A 15321-nucleotide genomic window follows, 5' to 3' on the forward strand; every position below is an offset into this window, starting at 1 on the left:
TCGCGTAATAGAAATAACAGGGCTTATGGAGAAAATAGGGTTAGGTGCAGATTACTCAAAATCGAGAAAATTTAGTAGTTAGCCTAACACAAAGGATAGCACAGTCTAAATAAATGTTACATTCATATCTAATAATGAAATCATACAGTAAATGTAACACTTTACTTGATGGGGGAGAAGGGTGATTTTGAGGTTGATAAAATCGAGCTTCTCTTCAAGTGTTATATCCTTTCTTTTACGATCATCACCAGGAATTCTATCACCAGAACGCTTCTTGTTGATATTCTTCTTTACTATATTCACAGTTAATACAGTGGGGTATGCTATAACGAACGGATCCTACTACGAATATTCCTATAACGAACGGTTTTACCTATAAAATTGAGAATGCTATAACGAACGAAACTCCTACAACGAACATTATTTAATTTTTTTTTTTTCTAATTTATTGTTTTTTTATTACAAATATTAATGATATTCTTTATTTCAGGGGTTTAGATGCATCTTTATGCACTTTTTTACAATTTTTACAATTTTATATTATATTTTTCAGTGTTAAGTGGTTGTATTTGGGGGCCTGGAACGGATTAATCCTATAACGAACGAATGCTATAACGAACAAGGTTCTAGAACCAATTAGATTCGTTATAGCATACCCCACTGTACCACAAAATTGGAGAAATAGTAAGCAAAAATCGCGTTATAGCAAACAAGCGTTCGCGTTATACAAATATCGTTCCTAATTCATAAATCGCGTTAGAGCAAATTCGCGTTATCAAAACACGCGTTATAGCAGAAATCACTGTACATTAGTAGAAAAGATGGCTGGGCACACAGTGATGGGGGGGTTGGTTCCAAGGCAGAGGGCAGTGTTAAAAAACCTAATATTATTGATATTTTTCTTAATTATTAATTGTGTGTGCATACCATCATAAAATTAAGAAGTTATTTTTACCACAACGTAGGTATTGTGTCTGAAAAAGTGGAGTTGGGGGTCGGCCCGGTCTCTATTTCAATTAATCCCATATGTTATATTGTTCACTTTACGCGTTTCTCACTTTACGCGGTACCCTGTGGGTTGAATTAACCGCTTAAAGTGAGGGTTCACTGTATATGGAAAACACACACACATACACATGTAGGCACTATGTACTTGAGAAAAGGTGATTGTACTGACAGCAGATGTAGAAGTTACTGAGGTTAAAATGGTTGGTTTACACATGAAGAAGACTGGTACAGAAATGATCATACAGTGGGGTATGCTATAACGAACGGATCCTACTACGAATATTCCTATAACGAACGGTTTTACCTATAAAATTGAGAATGCTATAACGAACGAAACTCCTACAACGAACATTATTTAAATTTTTTTTTTTTTTACTAATTTATTGTTCTTTTTATTACAAGTATTAATGATATTCTTTATTTCAGGGGTTTAGATGCATATTTATGCACTTTTTTACAATTTTTACAATTTTATATTATATTTTTCAGTGTTAAGTGGTTGTATTTGGGGGCCTGGAACGGATTAATCCTATAACGAACGAATGCTATAACGAACAAGGTTCTAGAACCAATTAGATTCGTTATAGCATACCCCACTGTATATATATTTACAATTTACTAGACCAGGATTCAGCCACAGGGATAGAAATGAATAAATATTACTTTCTGTAGAATACTTTTTCTAAAATTAGTAGATTTAATTTGTTAAAATGCTTTGTATAGAAATTGAGAATACAGTAAGTTAGACTACTGTATATTGGGGCTCAAACTAGTCCGAAGGACCAACTTATGTGGACCCCCAACACACACACACACACATACACACACACACACACACACACACACACACACACACACACACACACACACACACACATACACACACACACATATCCCCTATCCCCTCCCGGGAATTTTGACCATCATTTTGCTGGAAAAATCACATCCTAAAACAAAAATAAAGTTATCCCCACTTATTTATAGTGTAGCGGATGAATTGTGATATTATTGTAGCAGATAATCTTGATTTCGAGAAAAATGAAGGGGGCACTTAAACTTTCATTACTGTAATTTCACATACTATGTAGTTTCACTTATATTTATCTGTATAGTTACACTTAAAACTAGCATATATTCTTGGTTTAATCACTATCTGAATCGAAGATGCAAGGTGGCAGATCAGGGGTAACCATCAATTCTGACTGAGGTGTAGGGCGAGTGATGGCAGATCCACAGACCCTAGTCCGACTAATGGGAGTTTCCAACTAATGGAAGTCCGACTTAGGAGGGACTTACTGTATAAAGAAGTATGCATCCAATATACAGTAGTAGTTTTATTTTTGTTTTAATTTTTTCTTGTCACTTCCTACACCTGTCATACACCTTAACCACTTTCTTATGATCTCTCTATCCTTTAAATTGGCACACACACGAAAGTAGAGAGGAATACAGATAACAGAACAGTTATTTCTTTTAAAGCTCCAGATTAAGCTAACCCATCTTCAGTTATGTGAATGCTGGCTACATTATGAAACAATTTGTAAACACGCAAGAGTTGAAGGAAAGTTTGTGATTCTTTAGGTTTGGTAAATATATGTAACTTTATAATGTCAGTAAGTGTCACGTATTTTCCCATCTATCCTTGTATTTCTTACCTTCACTCCTCTATTTTTCTGTGGGCTGTATGAAGGGACACAGGAACTTAAAACGAATGAGGGAAATTATATTGGAGGGCAGTGTATGACTAGTGTAGAAAAGCAACAGGAGAAAGCTGTATCAATTATAATTACTCATACACACTCACTCACATCCTCAATTTACACACCTAGTAAATCCTTTTTCTGTGATTAATATTAATTCAGTTTGATTCCCAAACAAAAATGGATAGAATTTTCCGAGTTATTGGAGTTGACGGGTTTAAGAAGAGCTGAAACAAGATAGTGAATCACTACAGGAATAATGGAAAAAGCAGCATTTTTTTTTATACTGTATATATAAAATAATTAATCTGTAATGTTTCAGACTCCTCAAATGGAGTAGTTTCTTGAGTAATACTGAATGAAACTGCATGTATTGGGTACCATAAATGAAAGTAGGAGGGAATGTGTTGATGGCCTGTAATGACTGTAGAAATGTATAGAGAATATCAAATTGGAAGAAATTAGAAGTAAAAGGAAGTATGGTAATGTAATATGGAATGGAGATAAAAAATACATATTTAGAAGGGTTGTCAGATTCTTTTAAGCCAATTTAGACAAAGATTTTTGGGGTTTTATTTTACAATCCTTCTTGAATAAAAAACCCTGTTGTCTTAATTAGTAATTTTGATTGTGATTGAAGATGTTTAATATTTGATACAATATAGATATTTTTTCTCTCTCCAGTAAGCACCCAGTAATACCACAGCTTTTTCACCCATATGTAGTATAGTGCCACATCTTTTTCATAATTTATACCAGTAGTATATCTAATGCTTCACCAACATGTATCTTCAGGTTGTGTCACAGTTCAGTAAACATGGAGAAATCTACACAGTTGACGCTGAAGCTTGTAATGCAGGTATCCCATATGCAGACTCTTTCTTTGTTTCCAATCATTGGTGTCTGACCCGTGAGTCTGCCACAGAAACAAGGATTAGTGTTTGGTCGCAAGTGAAGTACAAGAAGAATGTTTGGGGCTTTATGAAAGGTAATTGTCATTTCTAAGTGGAAAATTAATTTGTTTGGCACTATAAGAACTATATTTTTTGTATTGGTTGAGTTTGAGTTCATGATAAAGTATAAAGTAATTCTGTTAGTTTGTATTGTAATACTGTATAGTACAGTACATTTTCTGTACTTTTTAGTAGTGATGTAAGAATTATTGCCATGCTTGTTAACTTTCAACATGGCGTAATGCTATGAATACTGTACTCTACAGGTTGACAACCCTTTATCCGAAAAGCTCTGAAAACCGGAAAAAAAATTTGTGGGGCTTTTTTTTTTTTTTTTTTTAGCAGGGATTAGCCCACCCGGGCATAGATCACTGACCCACATCAGGGCCTGGGGGGCAAAAATGTAATACAAGTAGTAATAATAATTATAATAATAATTATTCATAGTAAATAAAATTTTTAATAAAAATACACCAAAATAAAATAATAATGATAACAATAATAATAATAATAATAATAATAATAATAATAATAATAATAAAAATAATAATATTAATATAATATAATAATAAAAATACAGGTTGACTATCAAAAATCCGGCAACCTCGGGACCTGAGGAGTGCCGGATTTTCGAAAATGCCGGAAAACTGATGTTTATATTTGCTGTATAAGTTTAACAGAAAATGACTACCTGTACAGTCCTTTAAACAAAGAAAATTAAACACTTAAGTTAGGATAATATAATTGACATTACTGGATTCCTTGTAAGACCAGGAATATTTTGAATATAAATGTGATATATTTTGCACAAAAGATAACATATTTACTCAGAGTAAACATTATATCTAAAATTTGTATGTCTAATGCAAAATCTATGATGTTTTTTTCAAAATGATCATCTAATTGTAAGAATTCCAGCAATGTAAATTATATTCTGGTCGGGTAATTTGTATGAATTTTATGAGCTAAAACATATATCTTCATTAAATAAACAAAGAAATATTTGAAAATGCGCTCTGAAATCCATGCCGGAAAACTGAAGGTTCCGGTTTATCGATTGCTGGGTTTTGATGGTCAACCTGTAATAATAATAATAATAATGTAGTAATAAAATAATAATAATTTTTATTATATTTTCGCCCCTCAGGCCCTGATGTGGGGCAGTAATCTATGTCCGAGTGGGCTAATAAAAAAAAAAATAAATAAATAAAAAAAATAACCATTCTGAAAACCGAAAAATTCCAAAATCCGAAATGCCTCTGGCCCCAAGGATATCGGATAAGGGATTGTCAACCTGTACTGTATTTTGGATCCTGATTGTAATAAATATATATATATATATTTTTTTTTGTCATACAGCACTTCAATCTCAGCAAGTGATCTTTTTATAATTCTGTAAATTTACTAATTGAGATAGGCTTTAGCCCTTTAGAGGGCAGGGGGTTTTCTCAGCTGAATTAATGCCAAAATAAAATACGCAAGTGCAATACTGCCCTCGAAAGGGTTAATAATTGAATTATGTAGTGTTAATTATAATTTATGAAAATGTTATTATTTACAGGAGTTATTGATAAGAATGCATATAATGGTGTTGAAAATCTTCTGAATGATATCAACGCTGCACTGCTGGCTGAGGTTGACCGCACAAACCTGAAGAGAACTCGACGGAGAAGAAGAAGAGTTGGCAGCAAAGGAGAACCTCCTGATGTGCTTCTACCATCACAAGTTTACCCAGATAAGGTTAAGGATATACACAAATCAACACAGATGCCTGCCAGAAAACTCAGTAAGTTGAATTAACAAAATGTTACTAATTTATTTGTGGAATCACAGAGGCCAGGTGAAGAATGAATCAAATTTGCTGTACATGCTGTGTCCAGAAAAAGTACTCCTTCACTGGTTAAATGATTCTACAGTAATATTAATTATATTTTTTGCTATACAGTATATCATTTGGTTGTTTGATCAGAAAGCTTGATACTGTGATTTATGGGGGAAGTATTTACTCACGAGATAAGAGTCCCTTTTGGCTGTGATGTGGTAGTAGACCAAAAGGTAATAGTAGGGAATGATTGATTTCTTGTTTTGCAGTTTTATTTGGATATTTAGTATAAATTATAAATACAGTATTGTAGAATATTATAATTTGCAGCTGATATAATTGTTTGTCATATATAAGTACAGTACTAGTAGATTGTTTGGCTTCTTTTTGTATACACACTACCATCCAGATTTTCATGGTATTTTGGGAATGCTGAGTGTACTTGTATTGCACAACAGCAACATTGTCCTCACTTGTTGATATGCAAGGTCTCCCACAAGTGAGGACAAAGTTATTGTTTTGATGCAAGCATTTAATTGATTCCCACAAAAATCAGTAAGGCGGTGTGTATACTCGTTTTTTTTTTGGGTGGGGGTGGCACCCTATAGTTGTGTTTAAAAATAACATTTACCTGTACTGTACCTATAAGCTGGGGAAAAAATTATGGCAGAATATTATTGTAAAGCTGAGAAACTAATATTTGGTATTTTCTTTATACTAGCCCTCAAAACTTGTATTGTTTCAGCACTACCAACTGTTACACCAGACAACACTATATCATCAAACGAAGGTCCGGTTAGACTAGTGGTGGCAACTCTCGTTATTCTGTTAACCCTCAATGCTCTGCTCTACTACAAACTCTGGGCACTGGAGGAGAAAATGTTCCTTCGTTCCTCTCCTTACCCGACTCTGGATCCTAGTATGTTCAGGTAAGTGCCACAAGTAGATTAACACTTGGCATTATTCTTTCAATAAGGAGGAAAATTTTATTACTCTTAGAATTATTGGATCATATGAAGATTAGCAACCATCAATGAAATGTGGTGGTTGGGAGGGGGATGGGGACTCAGTGTACCATTTTTTACATGTAGTATTATTTCTCCCAAATCTACAATATGGTCTTCTCACAGATCTGGAACTGTTGGTGGCCCCCTGGAGGAGTGGGTACGAATACTACAGCAACAGGAAGCAATTCATGCTGCAGAGGTAGAAAGATGGCGAAAATCTATTGAAGAAGCTGCAGGGTTTCTCAGAAAGGTTGGTGTAAATGTTATACTGTGAGGAGTGAACAGTAATGGGGATTTTTAAGAGTAGTTTTCAAAATTATATACTGCAAAGAGTTGGCAATACAGAAATACCTCACTATTCGAAACCCTGCTTATCCACAGTTGATATTATAACACCCCTATTCAATATTTGCAAAGCATCCCTTGCTTATTCACAAAGAAAATTCATGGTACCCTTCAGTAATATTTGAAACTGCGCAGACAAACTGCAGCTCTCAAGTTTTGCAGTAAAGCCCGCTACAAGTGTCCCCCCCCCCCCACATGTGAAGACCTGCACAGTTTAGAAATTAATGAAGTTCAATGGGACCATTTACATGGAACTTGCATGTGAAAATTTTCACACGTAGGAGGCGCTCACTCCACACCTGTACAGTATACTTCCAAACCATGGCATGAAAAAACACGCCAATCGTTTTAGAATTCTTCTTATGGTCATGGTAAATGGTACTGTAGTTAAATGTTTACTCTCATTTCTAAATGTCAGAATCTCAGCCTCCCCATACAGGCCAAGCTGTGAGCTGCATTATTGTTAATTTTAAATTTATATTTTGGGGTAGAATATTCATAATTTTATTTATTTGTTTATTTGTTTTTTTTTTTACTCAATTATATGCACACACAATTGTTCTTACAGAATGTGCAAAAGAAAATAAATAATAAATAAAAGAAAAGATTGTCATAAGGTCAAAACTATAAAAGGAATAATTTTTTACGTGCATGGTAGTTAGCCCCTGGATCGTGGGAGGAGGAGGAGGATGGAGCAGTGTCGCAAGTGTAGTTTTTTTTAGTTTTTTATTTATTGGTATAATTTTTATTTATTCCTCACATTTACTGGTACTGTACTACAGTATATGTGCAACCCTAGTCCCTAATAGCCTTGGATAATGAGGAATGTACAGGTATATAAAAAAAAATATGTGGTGAAAGTTACCATCTGGGAATGCATCCCACCCCCCCCATTTACATTAATTCTTATGGGGGAAATTGCCGTGATATTCTCAATGACTTTTAAGAATGCATCCTTTTGCGTTAACCGAGGTATCTGTATTCCCGTACAGTATTGGGGATTTTCAAGAAAGATATCGTTTTCATTATTAATCAGTTTATGAGGAGAATTTAAGCTCATAAGTAGTTAAAGGCAAAATATTACAAAAAGGATTGAAAATTATGAAGTTGTGTAGTATTTTTAACTTAAAATTTTGCTGATAAATAAATTCTTTTATATCTAAAGATGAAGGAGTGACTTTAATGGTAATTATTTTACTGAGATAGGTTCATCTCGTATAGGGGCGTCTAATGTGCGGCTTGCTGGCTATATATTTTCACCTTATTATCACACATCAAGTAGGTCATTATGACCTAACCCTAACTGTAGCGGTGTAATGCCATCAGTAATATAATCCTGGATTCAGAATTGAGATGTAACCTGACTGAATACACCCCACAGTTCTCCGGAATAGTTCAGTATTCTCAATAACTTTATGAAAATTGGTCAGTATTAGAACTCGGCCAATAACTTTGATATGAATAAGGCTGATTACCTGCAATTACTGCTAAAAAATACATATTTTTGATTGGCGGTTTGATTCAAGCGGTTCGCACCCATTTGGATTTCTGATCATGTGGCCCACTACTGAAAATCTTGGACTTCCCTGATCTTGTACCTTGCATTATAATTATTATTTCCTTTATTTTAGGCTGAAGAATCCTTGCGCACCCTTCACACCTCCATACCTCCACATCATGCGTCCAAACTTCAGTTACTCCTAAGACAAATACAAAATTTACATGAAGCAGAATCTCAACGCAGATCATCAGCAGCAACATCAGAACCTCTTCACCGGGATCAAGAAGCAACTCTAGTAGATCCTACCATAGGACCTGACATCCCTGATCATGACAGTGATAGTGTTTACAAAAACACACATGAAAATGAGGTTCATGTAGACCTCTGAGTGTGTTACGTAACTGTAGAAAATTTCCATCCTCAAAAGTCAATAATAACCTTGACAGACATTCCTCCCCCCCCCCAAAGAGTTAATATTAACTCTATAATATATATATATATATATATATATATATATATATATATATATATATATATATATATATATATATATATATATATATATATATATATATATATATATATATATATATATATATAATTATAAATAAATGTCTCATGTTGAGCCATTGATTATTTTTTGTAAGATACAAAAGATCTTATACTTACAAAACAGTGCAAAACTTTGTCATCATTTTGTGGTGGTGAATATCAGTGGCTGTCGATGATTTTGAGAAACAAAGTCAACTACCCTACAGTCATCAGTAAGTCACACTAAAAAGGTCATGATGTAAATTATCTAGTCCCTTTATAAGGTGAATGAAGATATGTGAATGTATATTAACCTCTTGTTATTTGGTGGCAAATGTGAGGATGTTTAATTGATACTGTACAGTAGTTGAATAAAAGTACATTACATTACATTAGAAAGAACAAATGATAGTGAATGAAGTGCGAATATTCACTCTGACCATCCTGTATCATAGTAGGAAAAGGTTGGCAAGGGAAGAAAATAAAACTAGTGTTTGTCTTCAGTGAGAGTTCGTGTAGAAATTAGCTTGCAGTTCTCCCGCAAAGATTTAGAAGCTTGAATAGATTTCCTCTACTTGCACTTGGACATTTTTGAGGAAATGATGGTGCGAGTAGCACATGCTTATTAAGCTTCAGATGACTCAAAAGTGGACCAACTCAATATATAAATGAAAGGTTGTGGAGCATTTATTCATTCATTCCAGTGTATTACCTATCTTAAGGGTACACAGTGTTGGGCTGGTTCAGACAAATGTAATTATCCAATAGATATTTTTTTGATATTCTATTTATGCACTTTAAACTAGCAGTATTAAAATTAGTGTTTATAGTATTTAAGGATACACACTTGTGTATTTAAATAAACAAAATATTTATATACCTTCCCTGAATTAAAATTACCTTATCCTTTATATTTGTCCATAAGAAAACATTTGTATGTGATGAAATAAGATAAAATCTTTTCTTTATTCAGTGAGAGAAGAACCAGGCTATGTATATACATATGTTAACGGAGGAGAGGGAATAAAGAGGGCAAGACAAATACATAGTGGAGTGATGGCTTAGAGGCACTTCTGTCATGATTGCTCTAGAGGAGTGAGAGGTTTTACAGAGGAGGTAAGTTACTGTTGGAATTCCATTTGTTGACAAGTACCTGTAGCTGTATGGTCATATAGTCAAACTGGAAGGTCTAATATGTCTATTTATTTTTACAGTAGAAGATTATTCCTATTATGTGTACTATTATTATTAATATGCATACAATTTAAAAGGCATATCATTACAGAAGTAAACAATAATAGCTGCATGGTTTAATTTCTGTGCTTGTCCTGGTAATGCATGAAAGTGAGTATGTCTCTGCTGATCTGATATGCATTGAGTAAAACATAAGTGTAGATCATGGAATTTTCAGTATTTTTTTTTACTTTCTTACATATTCAGATGTAACTCATACTTTGATATCAGAGGGCATTAACAGCCATGATTCAATATATAGTAGTCCCATGAATCCACCACACCTTTACATAGCTGAAAAGTTAAAAGTGTCCATCCAAGTCTATCACTGTACAGCATTAGTACTCTGATTATAGTTTCTATTTTGGTGGTGTTAGGAACCTACAGTTTATACTGTTGTAAACATCAAATCTAATAATTTATCAAAGATTTTATCTTTCACAGAAGTAGACACTGATGTATAATTTCAATACAGAATAATTGACAGGTTAAATTAATACCTTATATTTGTCCAATTTTTTGGTCATGATTCATTATAATTTACAGATTTTGCATTGTAGAGGGACAAAATTGTTATTGTTTAGTTTCAAGTAATTACAGGTTGAGAATCCATTATCTGGAATTCCCAAAACAAAAAAAACTCTTGAAAACCTAAGAAAATTCTAGGATGCAGGTGATATTGGTCACCCAGCTGACCCGAGCTGAACTGAATATGCCTGACCATCTGGACATTTACTAGCTAATTACATATGATACACTGTTTACATACAATCTTGATAACTTATATATTGAATACCATTAAAGAGTACAGTAATCCCTTATTATTCACAGACAAGTATTTTGCATACAGACCTTCAACAGTTTGTGGGAGGCAATAAAATACTAAATATTGATACTGTACAATAATTAGAAATATCTGCTAACAGACAATGTGTCTACTTGTGCTGCCAGCTACTGTATTGAGAAATAGGGGAACTGTCAGTGTATTTCCATCAGCTAATTGACTGCCTTTATTAAATTTAGTTATTAAACCTTTAAAAACTTGTGTAATGAAACATTCTTTATTAAAAAAAATTAATGCTCATGTAAAAAATGAAACATTAAATATATTTAATATCTAATTTAATATGCTGTCATTCTGTATTTATAAAAGATTTGTGCTGCTGCTGTAACTGCTGCTATAAATCGGCTGTACAGATTTATATAATTGATATCCTGGTATAAGGTACACTGTATAGGGGCTATGATATAATTTTACTCGGTTAGGCACTTAGTTGTAGGTTGTTTGTCTCGATAATTATGTAGTTCAAATGCTTCAAGAAGAAAAAGGTGTTAGATAGTTTTGGGTGACTGGTAGGTCACCCAGAGAGGTTCAGGCTGAATATGATAAAATTCCAGAATCCATAACACATTCTGCCCCAAGGATTTCATATAAGTGATTCTCAACCTGTATATCAAAACACTTACTTTACTTTCTGATAATTGAATGGAGAAATAAGTTCTTTCAGTATAGTTCAGCATCATTAAACAAGCATATTTGAATATAATCTTCATGTGTGGTCCATCCCTGTTCGTGCATATACAGGTACTCCCCGACTTACAACGGAGGGACCGACATCCGGGTCGTAAGTCGAAATGGCCGTAAGTCGGAAATGCTTAAGTAACACAGAAAATCAAAAATTTGGATCTCTTTTTCTTCTCAGCACCACAAAACACTCACTTTTAAGCTTGCCAGCCATTTTAAAGTGAATTACAGATGAAAATTTTGTCTGTTTTCTGACTTTGGGACTCAAAAATACATAATTTGACCACATTTTGGTACGACTGAGGCAGGTCGTAAGTGCGGGTGGTCGTAAGTTGAGTCGGTTGTAAGTCGGGAAGTACCTGTACTGTACACTGCTTTCAAGTGTGCTGTATTAGTGACAGGTTTTTAATGGGATACCTTTATATTTTTTAATTGGAATAATGAAATTATTTTGCTTAATGGTTTTCATTCATTTTATTTTCCACTTGCCTAAAAATTTACATACAGTACCCTAAATATTTAAGTGAAGCTGTACACACGGTGGCAATAAAGTTCTTTGTTTACTTACTAGCGATGGATGTCTTGGTGTTGCAAGTTGACTGTGATACAAGTAGGAATAGGTCATGAGGTTCATATATTTTTATTTTTGTCCATAATTTTCTTATGATTGAGTTATGTGGGATTAAAGATATGCTGAACATTGATTTCATTGTTTAGTACAGTATATTGTATTCTGATGTGCTTTGCATTTGATGTGGTTAACATTCAAGCAACTTTTTTTCTTAGCATACTGTTTTTTTTTTTTTTTTTTTTTAAACTGCAACAGCTCAGTTGGTAGCATTTCCTATCCATGAGACACTGGTTCAGTCCAGTGGCAAGGCTGTGGTGTTGAGCTGGCCATTCACCACATCAAGTGTCCCAGGCTAAACTAACCCCTCACCTAAGAGTCACCACTGCACAAATTATAAGAAACTGCATAAAGGATGTTATTTTAATTTCAGTGAATTAATTTGAAACGGTTCTTTACAGTCTTCTTTTACTTTTTGGTCTGAATATAATGTAGTATTGCTGGACATACTTTAATGAAATCAAGTCAGACATAATATGATGTATGCAGTGGTTGTCAGAAACTAAAGATATACTACTGCTGGCAGTATGGTTAAATTAACTGGTTATCTTATAAGCTACTGGGATCATTATGTATTATTAACGTAGTAATGCTGTCTTGTATATGAGCTTTTTTAGTGACTATTTTTCATTGTGAGTCACCATCATCAGGTTTTTTCCCCACGTCCAGAGTGGGTTGTTTCATTATTCATTCATAATTTCTTTTAAAGTTAGAAACCATCTCAATATCTTATAATCTAAAATTTCCCAGCCTCTCAAAATATAAGATGAATAACTTTATATTTTGTTTGGCTATTAGGCAAAGCAAGTACCACTTGTTTATACATTACCAAGAAATAAAATAAAAAACAGTATTCTTCATGTAATCTTTTCTTTGTAAGTGTAAACAAGTGGAAAACTGTAGTTGAGAAAGGCAAAATAGCAGTGGTCAATAAGATAATGAGGTAATATTGTGTGTGTGTGCTCGTGCGTGCGAGACTACGGACTTATACTACAAGGTGGCCTGTAGTGCTTCCATGGATGATTAAGGCCATACTGGGAAGGATTCATAGTAACTTGGAAATCGGTTTTGAAAATCAAACTCATATTTAAGAGATGGAAACTTATCTTTTAATAAAGTATATTTCAAGAAAATGTGAATACAAAGTGTATGTTTTAAGTGGATCTGATTTATAAACCTGGCCAACCCAATGTTCTACCTGAATATTGTTTTGAAAATTATCATAAATTGAACTGTTATTGTATGCTGTCCTTTCAAAGCCAAAGCTTGGAAAATAATGTATGAAAATATTAAAACTTGTGTAAAACCTTTAACCTATGAAATAACTGTAGAAACCTAATTAATTTAATTGAAAGGTACAGTAAACCCCTGCTATATCATAGTCATTGGTATGTAGGGCCACTATTTCACTATAAACTACCGGGTATTTAAGAAAATGTATTTTTACTCATACATATATTTTGAAATGCGATGCTCAAATTTTCACAGTATGGGAGGACAGTGAGGCCACTCACAGTTAGTTACCTTTGGAAGTTTCAGCCATAATTACTTGATCACAGATCATCTTAAATTTTGATTTCATACAGTACTTATTTAAATTTAATGTACTCTTTAAATTTAATCTGGCATATACAGTACAGTAGTAAATCATAATTATCATTCTTACTAAATTAAATTAAATGTCTCCTAGTATGAGTGTACAGTATACAGTATTTTATTATGTAAACTGAAGTACAGGAATAGTTAATCTTGTAATTACTGTACACTGAAATCAAATTTATATACTAAATGGGCTTTTACACAGTCTTGTCTATAATACTGTATTTTTCCATTCAATAATATATAGAATCATGTTAAATTTCCAAGTACATAAAGCATACAATCTGAACTAAAGATGTTATGCATTTTCTAATTTGAAAATTCAGTAACCAGCCCCAAATTTAAAATTGATTGAATAATTTGCTTAAGTTAACAGCAGAAAAAACAAGCCAAACATGACCTCCATTAATTACAAACAAGTCCAATTATAGTTGAAGTGGAGGAATAGCAGCCTTACCTTATTATTTACTGCTGAACAAGACTTATCATGCTCTTCCTTTCATCAACCATTAAGCCATGCAGAACCTTATCACTCCTCTCTTTACATTCATCACTACAGTCTATCTCCAGGTGAGTGTTAGTCATTAATTTGTTTTTATCATTATCATGTCTTTAGGTGGATAACAAGGCATTGGCTGCTAATTTGTGGATGGGTGGGGGGGAAGATGTGCAGGGATTTTGTGATTTTGAAATGCAATTTATATTACCAAGGTATGCAGGGGCTTATTGTATGCCAGTTTTAATTTCAAGTGATAACCTTAACCAGATGGAATATTGATATTTTTATGAACAAAGCAATGATTACAGTATCTGGATAGTCAATGACCATGTCAAATACGGTATTTTCATTTTAGTTTAATTTACCATGTATTGAATGCACAACTGTCAATGCTATTTGCTAAATGTTAATATATTATTAATGTATGTTTTGTTTAAAGTCAGTTTTAATTTATTGTCTTCTGAATTCAAGTAGTCAGTGATAGTGTGGTACAGTAGTATCAAACAGAAGGTACTGTAGAGATCTTACCTAAAATGTATCCTATTCAATAAGGATATTAAATTCCCTAAAAAAAAAAGAAAAAAAAAAGCATCTCCCAAGTTTTTGATAGTGTTATAGAAAGCCTCTAGTTGTTGTTTTGTTAGTTAATGTTTTTGGGATTAAATATAGTTGAATAGTGCACACAGACTTCATGGTTTGTAACTCATGTCTTAGCTGGTGGAAAGGAAGTAACTGCAACTTATTTTATGAAGTCACTCTTATATAATATTTTTGCAATTCATTAAATCCAATTTTTATGTTCTTAATCATCAGAGCTTAGATCTTAATAAAAAGCATTCCCAAAACATGCATAAAGCTACACATGTATATAATCAAGTACTTTGTTAGAACATTAGATGGTACCTTAAATAAATGGTCTCTTTATCTGTTGTATATCTTTCTTTTCAACTTAGGGAGGTAAATGATTTTT

General features: G+C 33.2%; 1 protein-coding gene across 4 annotated transcripts in view; it reads left to right on the top strand.

Moving 5' to 3' along the window:
- The window catches only part of LOC121872590 (protein Aster-B-like), a 175322-nt gene extending 160047 nt beyond the window's left edge, over nucleotides 1-15275 (top strand). For all 4 annotated transcript variants that reach the window (XM_042375426.1, XM_042375428.1, XM_042375427.1 and 1 more), the window contains 5 exons: nucleotides 3504-3696; nucleotides 5223-5447; nucleotides 6229-6412; nucleotides 6614-6740; nucleotides 8467-15275. In XM_042375426.1, coding sequence (XP_042231360.1) covers nucleotides 3504-3696; nucleotides 5223-5447; nucleotides 6229-6412; nucleotides 6614-6740; nucleotides 8467-8724 — 987 coding nt within the window. In that variant the 3' untranslated portion in view covers nucleotides 8725-15275. The remainder of the gene's footprint in view (nucleotides 1-3503; nucleotides 3697-5222; nucleotides 5448-6228; nucleotides 6413-6613; nucleotides 6741-8466) is intronic.
- Nucleotides 15276-15321: the final 46 nt, after the last annotated feature.

This window comes from Homarus americanus, unplaced genomic scaffold, assembly GCF_018991925.1.
Source record: "Homarus americanus isolate GMGI-L3 unplaced genomic scaffold, GMGI_Hamer_2.0 scaffold39155, whole genome shotgun sequence".
NCBI classification, from domain to species: domain Eukaryota; kingdom Metazoa; phylum Arthropoda; class Malacostraca; order Decapoda; family Nephropidae; genus Homarus; species Homarus americanus.